The sequence below is a fragment of the Eleutherodactylus coqui genome, chromosome 3, assembly GCF_035609145.1.
Source record: "Eleutherodactylus coqui strain aEleCoq1 chromosome 3, aEleCoq1.hap1, whole genome shotgun sequence".
In the NCBI taxonomy this organism is placed as follows: Eukaryota; Metazoa; Chordata; class Amphibia; order Anura; family Eleutherodactylidae; genus Eleutherodactylus; species Eleutherodactylus coqui.
This window is the reverse complement of record NC_089839.1, coordinates 289,353,876-289,365,869: the sequence shown is the minus strand read 5'-3', so window position 1 is coordinate 289,365,869 and position 11,994 is coordinate 289,353,876. Positions and strand designations below refer to the sequence as shown.

General features: G+C 42.1%; 1 protein-coding gene across 1 annotated transcript; it reads left to right on the top strand.

The window, feature by feature from the left end:
• Positions 1 to 525: 525 nt before the first annotated feature.
• On the top strand, positions 526 to 10,075 carry LOC136621852 (uncharacterized). Its single transcript, XM_066597644.1, has 6 exons — positions 526 to 541; positions 737 to 929; positions 3,497 to 3,653; positions 3,745 to 3,867; positions 5,197 to 5,339; positions 8,889 to 10,075. Exons 2-6 carry the CDS (start codon positions 919 to 921, stop codon positions 8,899 to 8,901), a joined length of 447 nt encoding a protein of 148 aa, XP_066453741.1. The 5' UTR covers positions 526 to 541; positions 737 to 918; the 3' UTR covers positions 8,902 to 10,075.
• The last annotated feature ends 1,919 nt before the right edge of the window (positions 10,076 to 11,994 follow it).

Here is an 11,994-nt window from a genome sequence, read left to right as displayed (position 1 = left end):
CGGAGCGCTTACCTGAATCCCCGCGCTCCGGTGACTTCTCTACTCACCGCTGAAGATGGCCTCTTCCTCCGTGGACCGCAGCTCTTCTGTGCGGTCCACTGCCGATTCCAGCCTCCTGATTGGCTGGAATCGGCACGTGACGGGGCGGAGCTACACGGAGCTACACGGAGCCCCATAGAAGACTGCAGAAGACCCGGACTGCGCAAGCGCGGCTAATTTGGCCATCGGAGGGCGAAAATTAGTCGGCACCATGGAGACGAGGACGCCAGCAACGGAACAGGTAAGTATAAAACTTTTTATAACTTCTGCATGGCTCATAATTAATGCACAATGTACATTACAAAGTGCATTATTATGGCCATGCAGAAGTGTACAGACCCACTTGCTGCCTCGGGACAACCCCTTTAAAGCTGCTACTGGAGAAGATGTCACTGCAGAAGACCTCCCCCAGGTCTTCTGCAGTGACATCTTCTCCAGGTAAGGATGCATTCTCCGAGCAAGGATGCATTCCAGGATGCATTCCAGCAAGGATGCATTCCAGGTAAAAACGCTTTATCCTTTGTGCGACTCCCTTCATAGTGAATGTTGCTATCTTTCTGATGCATGGCTCACTAATATAAATGGCGACTGTGAGTGTGGCTGCTCTATAACCCTATAAACAGAAGAGGGTGATGTTGGAATACCGATGGCCATTAGTTCCCATGTCTTAAGTATTGCGTCTCCCATCTCTGCCCAGAGTCAGCGGTTGTGTTGATCATTTTGCGCCCACCGAGCCTGAAGCGTACAGCCGCGTCCGTATGATTATTTCCACCTTAAATTTTGACCCAGAACCGGAGGGCGCAGCACAGTTTGAGGATCCTCTATACAACACTGAAGAGTTAGTGGGACTGGCGCCTCGAGATTACAGGCACACTCTGGATGTTAAACTGGTGAGTAATAAGATGGATAACCCCGGGGTCATGGGCCCTAAAAAGATGATTTTTTTTGTGTTTACTGTAAAATCTCTTTTTTGTAACCTTCATTGGGGAACATAACCACAAGTGTGGGGGCTAGCCTTGGGATTAAGTGCTGGCTCGGGATGGACGCTCATGGTTCCTGTGCCCCCCTATAAGGCGACTGAGAAAGTAAAGGGTTAAACAGTTACAGGATAAATCTACATATAGTACTGAGTAATGATGTCATATATACTCCATTCACATGCAAACTCCACTTGTGAGTTGTCTGTACTGCAGGTTAAAAAAATTAATGTTTTTATGACCTTGCAGTACATTATGGGATCTGGTCTGTTAGGGGGTTTACCTGTCAGCATTATGATAACTGACTAGGGAGCTATGTCTGCACTACCACGCCGGGCCACTGCACAGTGTATAGCGCTGTTTGCTTCTTGCACCATACAGGGTGACAACTGGCTAGGTTAAAAACTGATCGTCTGGGGTCCTGGTTGGCAGACGCTTGCTGAACTGCTGTTGATAACCCATTCTATTGATGGGTCACTAGTTGTTTAAGAGAAAGGAAACCCCTTTGGTGTAATGACATCATCACCAACTTGTTTGCGTTCATGCAGCCTGTCCAGACGGGCAGATCATCATCAGGAATTGTGAGCTTCTCGCTCGGTGTTTCATACTCTTATGTGAAATACTGAACAGTCAGAAAACACAACGAGAAGCCAGTGTTGATTTATATGCCGGCCGAAACTGAACAAGTGCGCTATTCTCATTGGTCGTTCAGTCATTGGCTCATGTGGAAACTGAACGGTTACTGTGCATTTGAACACTTTTTGCCCTCCGCCGCAGATTGCCATGATGGAGGAAGTTGTATGCTGTATTTACTAGTGACTATTTACATGGCTGCATAACCCACTTGTTATCCATTGATATTTTGCCTGCAGATTCTCAGCCGACTGGTAGATGGCAGCAGGTTCCTACAATTCAAAGCTGACTATGGAATTATATGGTTATATTCTTGTACATAGGGGGCAGTATTATAGTAGTTATATTCTTGTACATAGGGGGCAGTATTATAGTAGTTATATTCTTGTCCATAGGGGGCAGTATTATAGTAGTTATATTCTTGTACATAGGAGGCAGTATTATAGTAGTTATATTCTTGTACATAGGAGGCAGTATTATAGTAGTTATATTCTTGTACGTAGGGGGCAGTATTATAGTAGTTCTATTCTTGTACATAGGGGGCAGTATTATAGTGGTTCTATTCTTGTACGTAGGGGGCAGTGTTATAGTGGTTCTATTCTTGTACATAGGGGGCAGTATTATAGTAGTTATATTCTTGTACATAGGGGGCAGTATTATAGTAGTTATATTCTTGTACATAAGAGGCAGTATTATAGTAGTTATATTCATGTACATAGGAGGCAGTATTTCAGTAGTTATATTCTTGTACATAGGAGCAGTATTATAGTAGTTCTATTCTTGTACGTAGGGGGCAGTATTATAGTAGTTATATTCTTGTACATAAGGGGCAGTATTATAGTAGTTATATTCTTGTACATAGGGGGCAGTATTATAGTGGTCCTATTCTTGTACATAGGGGGCAGTATTATAGTGGTTCTATTCTTGTACATAGGGGGCAGTATTATAGTGGTTCTATTCTTGTATATAGGAGCAGTATTATAGTAGTTATATTCTTGTACATAGGGGGCAGTATTATAGTGGTTCTATTCTTGTACATAGTGGGCAGTATTATAGTAGTTATATTCTTGTACATAGGGGGCAGTATTATAGTGGTTCTATTCTTGTACATAGGGGGCAGTATTATAGTAGTTATATTCTTGTACATAGGGGGCAGTATTATAGTGGTTCTATTCTTGTACATAGGGGGCAGTATTATAGTGGTTCTATTCTTGTATATAGGAGCAGTATTATAGTAGTTATATTCTTGTACGTAGGGGGCAGTGTTATAGTGGTTCTATTCTTGTACGTAGGGGGCAGTATTATAGTAGTTCTATTCTTGTACGTAGGGGGCAGTGTTATAGTAGTTCTATTCTTGTACGTAGGGGGCAGTATTATAGTAGTTCTATTCTTGTACATAGGGGGCAGTATTATAGTGGTTCTATTCTTGTACATAGGGGGCAGTATTATAGTGGTTCTATTCTTGTATATAGGAGCAGTATTATAGTAGTTATATTCTTGTACGTAGGGGGCAGTGTTATAGTGGTTCTATTCTTGTACGTAGGGGGCAGTATTATAGTAGTTATATTCTTGTACGTAGGGGGCAGTGTTATAGTGGTTCTATTCTTGTACGTAGGGGGCAGTATTATAGTAGTTCTATTCTTGTACGTAGGGGGCAGTATTATAGTGGTTCTATTCTTGTACGTAGGGGGCAGTATTATAGTGGTTCTATTCTTGTACGTAGGGGGCAGTGTTATAGTGGTTCTATTCTTGTACGTAGGGGCTGGATGCAATATTTCTTTTGTTAATACCTTATTGTTTTCAGGTTTGCAATATATGGGTTCTGCACAGTTTGTTTTCACTTTCAGTAACTTGGTAGGAATTGTGGCTAGTAATGGAGACCTGACCCATGATGCCTCTCTGAAAGGAAGCCATTTTGTACAGCTCTGCAACCAGCGCAATATTCCTCTACTGTTTCTCCAGAACACAACTTCTCAGAGTCTCTTACCTCCAAGTGTGTCAAAGGTGAGGTCTTAGTTGGACATGTGGTAAAAACCCACTCTTTATATTCCTCAGAACATTTCCCTATTAAATCTATAACCCTTTTGTTTTACAGGCAGAACAGCTTACAAACAGATTAAAAGCTCAGGCCTCCATGATCGCTGCTGTAGCTTGTGCCACGGTTCCCAAAATTACGGTTGTGATTGGGGGTTCCCTTGGTGGAGAGAGATTTGCCATGGTATGAAAAACTACAGGGCATTATTTCTATCTTTACATTTAAATGAACTCTGTCACCACCGGATGGGAACATAAACTGTTATGGTGCTGTTTGGTGAGGTGACAGGGAGCCGAGGGATGTATTATTTTATTGAATGGTCAGCTGCACCCCTCAAAGCTGTCTTTTGAGCGATAACCGTTGTGTCCAAATGCACGGACATCGCGCAGTTTTCGTGTACGAGTCGTTCATCGCTCAGTTCTAGTTTTCGTGATTTGAGCGATGAACTGTTGTCAGCGGTGCAGGCTGTTATCACAGTCGGCAGCGCCGATAAGATTCTTTCCTGGCGATTCTGTCCCGCTGGTAGTTCACAGCTTATGCGGAACAGCTGTATTCTTCGCCAAACGTTAGTGGAGGTGTCCCGCTCCGCCTGTATGGCTCTTAAGTAGCTACTTAGCTACTATAGACTATGCAAAGATGATCGCTCAAAACTCTCACTCAAACTATCGTTTGAGCGATCATCTGTCAGTGTAAATGGGGTCTAAGCCTTTCCCTCAAACTAAATTGCGTTCCCTTATTAGCAGCTGCCCAAAACATGATTTTTCTCATTTCTTTCTAGGTTTAGTGTTTCTTTTAAAAGGGTTTCCAAGATTAGGAAAAAGAGTCTCCTTTTTTGATCCTAGAAACGGTGCCAGTCTTGTCTATGAGCGATCTGGTATTACTGCTCAGACTCTTTCAGTGACTGAGTCTGAGCTGCAGTACTGGCCAAAGCCCATAGTCAGTAGTAGTGCTGTTTCTGCTAAAAAGCCGACCGATTATTTATTTTTTATCCTTGACATCCCTTTTAAAATGTCTTCACCAAGTAACTTGCCATCATTTGCTGTGGCTGCTCAAGTTAGAGTTTTTCTTCGACTTTTACTATTGATGTTCTATCCTCACCGTAGGTCATCAATAGTTGATCGTCAGGGTCCGCTACTCAGGAGCTCCTCTCATCAGTTGATTGAATGAGTGCTGGGCCGCCTTCTCAGGCCTGTGATGTTCTATTCATTAGTTACATGGCCTGTGAGTGATTGGAACTGAGCTGCAATACTAGGCACAGCCATCTTACGATGTATGGCGCAATGCCTGGTATGGACTGCAGTGACAGTGGAGCACACCTAAATGCCGCTGTCACTTCAGTTAGCTGATCAGTGGTGATTCCTAGTGGTTTACCCATACTGATCAACTATTAATGACCTATCCTGAGGATTGGTCATCAATAGTTTTGTCCCAGCAAAACCCTTTAAACAATCCCAGAACTGCTCGCTGTATGCAGTTTGATAAAACTTTTTGATTTTTCAACTTTTTTTACAGTGCGGGAGATCATATGAGCCAAATTTTTTGTTCCTGTGGCCAAATGCAAGAATTGGTCTTCTGGATGCCACCAGGTTGTCATGGAGTGATCAGAAAGATGAAGGTTGGACGGACGAGAAAGAATTCAGCACGCAGCTAAACAGGTATTTAAGCTTTGGGTCTTACTGTATCGTTGCATGTGGCAGCCAGTCACACTTCAGCTCTTATTCCAAAATTGGATGTTGCAAATGAAAGCACAAATCTGGCAGGTATATTAATACTTCAGTAAGAATTCTGTAATCCTGGCACCAGTTACAGAGGAAAACATCCCCTGCAGTGATATTAGTCACTGGGAAAGCAGGCTAGGGTCTAGTATGACCCTGCAGCTCTGCCATAGCAGGGAATCCCGACGGTAACATGACTGCCCCCCCCCGTATATGTGCCGTGTATTTACTGTGCCTGTTCCCAAATGGGACTGAATCTCACTGTAGATGGGGAAATTCATTTTAGCGACATCACAGAGACCAGATCCTTTCCAGATTATCAAATATTTTAGATTAGCATGAAATCACAATATTTAGGAATTTTCTAATCGTTCTTTTGTAACTGGTCCTGTAAATCCCATATGATTTTGATGCCGATTAGAAATTGACTCAGTTCTTTTGGCAATTCTGTTGCAAAATACACATTTTGACAGTGGATTATTCTGCAGTGTCTTGCACAATATTCCGGTGTGTATCAAAACACCCTTAGGTTTCAACCTCTGCTGGAGGCCTTCTTCAGGCACAATGCTCTATATTTGGTGGAAACGCCCCCTTATGGAAGGACGTATGTTTATTTTGCTATGTGTTATGGCTCCTGAGTTGGCCTTGCTATCTACGTTTCCCGGCCCTGTGTCTAAAATTAAGAAAAACCTTCTACTCTATCCTTGGCGCGCGGCAGATTATCGCAAGTTATGGAAATCATCTACTCCCCTTCTTGGTTGATATGGGTGGAAGCCCTCATTTCCATAATGCATATGGTAGAATTTAGGACAGAAAATAACAAGTATCCCATTTTTTGTGCCACTTGGTTACTGTGTTCTCTATTTAGATCTGAGAGTCTAATGATCGCTCAGATCACAGAGTTTTGCCAGTGGACCAACTGGCATGGTTCCTCCTGGCATATGATGACTGTGGCAGCCAGTCGCAGCAAACAAAGCACGGTTGTGCCCTCCCCCTCTCTGAAGTCAGGCAGCTCATCTCATAAATAGGAAAGTTGTAAAGTAACGCGGACATAACGCGGACATATGGTAAATGTTAATCGTACCAGACAAAATACCACTGATATAAACTAAATTATGCCACCAAAATCTACTTCATATACTTTAATGGAAATTTAACTTAAAAACATGAATGGGCTCACACACATGCGTATCGCATGGACGAACAAAACAACCACACAAAAACACAAAGGTCGCCTCTTCCTTATCTCAGGAAACTTATGGAGGCTAGAAAAATCAATATTGATAAAGGACTACTAATGTTATGTCCTCTATTTTTTATTTGTATCACATAGGAGGTAGGAGGAAGGCTCTATCTGCTGTAGGGCGCCTGTAAGTATAATGCCCCCCGCAGAGTATTTTAGGTAGGGAACCTCTTCCTAACAAAAATTCGCCCCTCTGTGATTACAATATAGCGCTTTTTGTGGTGAATCGCATTCAGCCCTAGCTGTACTGTTATTTGTCATTATAGCTATCCATTGTGTGGATTTCCCAAGAACTTGGCTATAGAGACACGCCATGGCGATTTAGTGCTCGAAATTGTCCTGAATAAATCAGATGCTGTGATCCAGTCTATATATGATCGAGCACATAAATTGCGCTTTCCCAAGCCACCCTGTTCTAATATTTTAAAATATCTATTCATCACGAAAAAACAACAAAAAGCAGAATCAGTTATCATCCTGATTTATCATTCTTTCTTCAAAATATTTGTGCTCCTGATGAACCACATTCGTGTGGGGAAACGCGTTGAGCCGAGCATACTGCAATTGAATAACCCTGGTCTGCGCCGTAATTCTTGCGCATAAGGGTCTAGTTCTCTTGGAGTTTCTCCTATTTGAACCATCTTGTCATGCGCTAAGCGCTATATTGTAATCACAGAGGGGCGAATTTTTGTTAGGAAGAGGTTCCCTACCTAAAATACTCTGCGGGGGGCATTATACTTACAGGCGCCCTACAGCAGATAGAGCCTTCCTCCTACCTCCTATGTGATACAAATAAAAAATAGAGGACATAACATTAGTAGTCCTTTATCAATATTGATTTTTCTAGCCTCCATAAGTTTCCTGAGATAAGGAAGAGGCGACCTTTGTGTTTTTGTGTGGTTGTTTTGTTCGTCCATGCGATACGCATGTGTGTGAGCCCATTCATGTTTTTAAGTTAAATTTCCATTAAAGTATATACATTTTAGTCTATAACTGTGATAAGGGCCAAATAATTTAGTCTATAGACTTTTTCCGTCTCTGTGACAAAATCTACTTCAGAATCACTTATAAGTAATGGTATTTCAAAGTTATTACCACATAAAGTGAAACATGTCAGGTTTTAAAAATTGGCCCTGGTCACGTAGGCCAACAGGGTCCCTCCGTGTCAGTTCAACCAACGCTCCCGGTCAGCCATCTCAGATTTCAATGAAACTTTGCACAAAGATAGACCGTGACCCTAAACTAAGATAGCCAGAATATTAGGCTTCAAAGTGCTTTGGTTCACAAGATACAGGTCTTAATCTAGGGGGTTGTCATGTGATTACAGCCTACAGGTCTTAATCTAGGGGGTTGTCATGTGATTACAGCCTACAGGTCTTAATCTAGGCGGTTGGCATGTGATTAAAGGGGCGATTTCAATCCATTCCCAAGCCAGTTCCAATGACTCTAGAGCAATGAAACTTCACACACTAGGAGAACTTTTGGTGCTGAATCCAGCTAAGCTCCTCAGACTGCCACTCTTATCATCATTCTGCCACCATTGCATGTTAAAGTAGCTGAAAAATTCTATCACGCAAAATAACTCATATTTTAAGCAGTAATAACTCATAATCAATGCAATCCAACTACGCTATGGATTTATCAATGTGTACTCCATAGAAATGTTTCTCATTATTCACATTATGGACCCAAAAGGATGCATAGCTCTTAAGATACAATGAGTCAAAAATGGCAAAAAAACACTTTTTTGCAAATTTTTCCCTTTTTCAAAGGCGAAAATCGGAATGTACTCCATTTTTATTTTTTTTCATTTTTGTTCTATTTGGAAGAGAATTTTTTGCTCTACAAGGTTCGCATGTTTTTCTCCTCTCCTGGCTGTTAGAGCAGGGGCGCGTCGGTCAGTATTCAGCAAAGCCACTACATTCAAAAGATGTATGTGCAGGTTTAAAGCCCATTAGTGAGGTCTGTGAAAAGGTGTATTGTGGTCTCTAATGGGTTAAACATCATCATATGGTGCGATCTCCACCACTGCACTGTCTCACCCCACGGGATACAACATGACTGGTCTGACTTTGTGTTGCCTGAATTAAAGGCTGGTATCACAGAAGGGGAAATAAAAAATAATTAATTATTGTTTGTCCTCTACAAACCTTGTTTTCAGGCCTTCCCACGGAAATGTATATTGTGGAATGGGATAATATTACTAATAGTGTTCGTGGGTAATGAAGCGTATTGTTTCTCCTTAGGGAGAGCACCTAGAAAGTGGGTGAGAAGATTTGCAAGGCCATCCATGCTCCTCTGGGAAATATGCAAATAAGAAGATGGAACAATGCCTCTACAGCGCCATCTATTGGAAGGCATCATTCCTACAAGTCAATGTCAGACCTTTTAACAAGCTTTGTAACAGTGACTGGGAATTATGAGCCAAAGCCAGAATCTATCACACTTGTCAGGTGTATACCATAGTTTGATTAAGCAGGACAAACTGGAGGTCCCTTCGAACTCTACCATTCTATGACATGGGGCAAAATTGCCTGAGGACGTGGTGAAGGCAAAATATGACAGAACATTGTAAGGAGGCGGCAGAGGAATGCAGATCTGAAGGGTGAAATTAGAAAATTTCTCAGATGTACCACAATGCTGTAAATTGAGTTATCGTGATGTGCCAGTCATGTTAAGGAATGCTACATATGTACAGGATCAATGCAAAGTAATCCTATCATAAGATATGGGACTTCTAGTTGAAACTAACTGCACCTTTATGTTGTTCCCTAGAGAGTCCAAGCCTGAAAGATTTTCTTTTCCACACTTTCCACATGGAATGCAGGTTGCTATTTGACCCTCCAATTCACTACCTCATCCAGACTCTCTTCCCTGTTCTTTGTTCCAACACAACCATCATGATGTTGGGATGCCTGGTGCTGGAGATGCCATGTGTTCCAGATAGACTGCACCTGCGCTGCACATGGGGATTCTGTGCATGCGCATGATGTTATTGAGGACAATGGACTGACATAAGTATGTGCCGATTCTCCAACTGCAACACAGGTTCACGCTGTCTAGTGAACCTGTGTTGCAGTTTTAGAATTGGTAAGATAGTGTACAGAGGGTTCAATAGTAGCACAGGGGTGTCACTGAAAACAAAATAAAGCCCACACAGGGTCTTCTAGATAAAAAAAAACTGCACCATAGAAGACAGCAGGTGTGCTGCTTGTTTTAAAAGTGATGTCATAAAGTTTGCAAAAAACAAATTCTACCAGGTGAATAGAACAGCCAACGTAGTGGCCCAGAGTTAGTGGGGCCCCTCCATAATGTTATATGTCTGTCTCGTGCCATTGTCTTGTCAGTATTCTATGCATGGTATGGATTTGAGCCAAGTGTATTGTATCTCTGCTGGATTGAATGGGTTAATGTCTGGGTTATGTCTGGAAAATGTTTCACTTTGTGTGTAATGTGACAATTTTTATATATGTGTTTGCAAGGATGCTATGCAAGGCAGTTGGAAATGAGCAGAAGTTAGTGCAAGGAGTTCTGCAAGTCAGTGAGTAAACCCCATGGAAACTAATCGGTCTGTGTGTGGAGAGAATGGAGAAAGCTGAGCGATTCCCTTCTGCTTGGCCTGGGGCCAATGCTACCACTAAGTATTAAGTAAGAGAGAGAAATACCGTTGCTTGGCAAGAGAAATGGCACAAGAAGCATGAGTGTTTACCGATATAAAGTAGGAGAGAGGGTTGCCAGGAGTGGCATCACACAAAGAATTTGGACTGTGGATTGTCCGGAATACCCCGAGAATCCTCCCTGTCGCACCACCCTATCTTGTTGTATCTGTGCCAGACTACTGATGTTAGTTGGAGTTTAACAAGTTACAGTAAACAGCAAGTCGATGGAGATGCTACCCTCCTGGCCTTGGAGAGACTCTGAATCCTCCCGTTTCTTGTTCATAGGAGGCAATATCACAGTAGCTGTAAAACTGCAGAAGCACAATGATCCCTTTAATGAACACCAGTGACTCTCTAAGATTTTTAAAAGATTTATTTAAAATGTTTGCAGATTACAAAATATGATGGTAAAAAATTTGATGGTACAAAATATGATGATAATGCATGATCTGCACACATTTGTATGTTTTTTGGAGTGTGGGAGGAAACCGGAGTACCCGGAGGAAACCCACGCAAGCACGGAGAGAAAGTACAAACTCCATGTAGATGTTGTCTTTGGTCCAGTTTGGATCCAGAACCACCATGCTGCCCATAATGTTGATGGTAAATAATGCATGATCCTCAGGAAGAGGTATAATATATGGTTTCCCAGAGGCACAAGAAGAGATGATGTTTCCACCTCTTCTGGGCATGGCCTTCTGGCTGCTAGTGATGCCGTGGGAACCACTTTAGTCCAGTTTGGATCCAAGACCACCGTGCTGCCCATAATGTTGATGGTAAATAATACATGATCCTCGGGAAGAGGTATAATATATGGTTTCCCAGAGGCACAAGAAGAGATGATGTTTCCTCCTCTTCTGGGCCTGGTCTTCTGGCTGCTAGTGATGCCCTGGGAACCACTTTGAGGTCTTCTATGACTGATGTTGTAGTCTTGCTCTAAGACTATTATGATGGTATTTTCTGCCAATGGTTGTTTTTGGCATTGATATTTGAATGAATATTCGCTGACTTGTTCTGAGGAGAGAAATGAACAATCCCATTAGATATCGGTCATCTGGGTTGTATTACAAGATAAGGAGAAGATACATCCAGTGGACATTACCTTTCTATCAGCAACAATGGACACTCCAATAACAGGGAGTGCTGTCTTCGCAAGGTGTGCTGCGGGACGGATGACCATTAGATGTAGATATAATCTATCTACAGATGGTTGGAATCAGAGCTTTTAGTCATCTTTCAAGCTCTGATGAAAGGTGGTTTGATATTTGGTTGTGGGAGAAGACAGATCATTGAGGAAACTGTGTTTGATGGGACATTCCTGTTTCCTGGTCACAAGACCTAATAGAGAATCAAAATTAGTGATGGAGATATTCTAAAGACATACAAACACCCAACGGGTCATCTGAGACTAAACGATATAACATGGATTATATAGGAATACACTACCTTGCTGTCTTCTCCTGAATAGCTCTATATTTGATCTTTATATTTAGTTCCTCCTATTGCCCGCTAAAGAGATGTTGCGGGCAAAGTCTCCACCAGCCAAGGGGATTCTGTAGTGAGAAAGATATTGATGTAAGACATATGATAATATTAGAGGTAACCATCCAGTGGTATAACCAGCTGCCTTAAAGTCTGAGCTTTGGTTATAACACCCCAGTCATAATGGTGGGTTATGAAAGGATCCCACCAA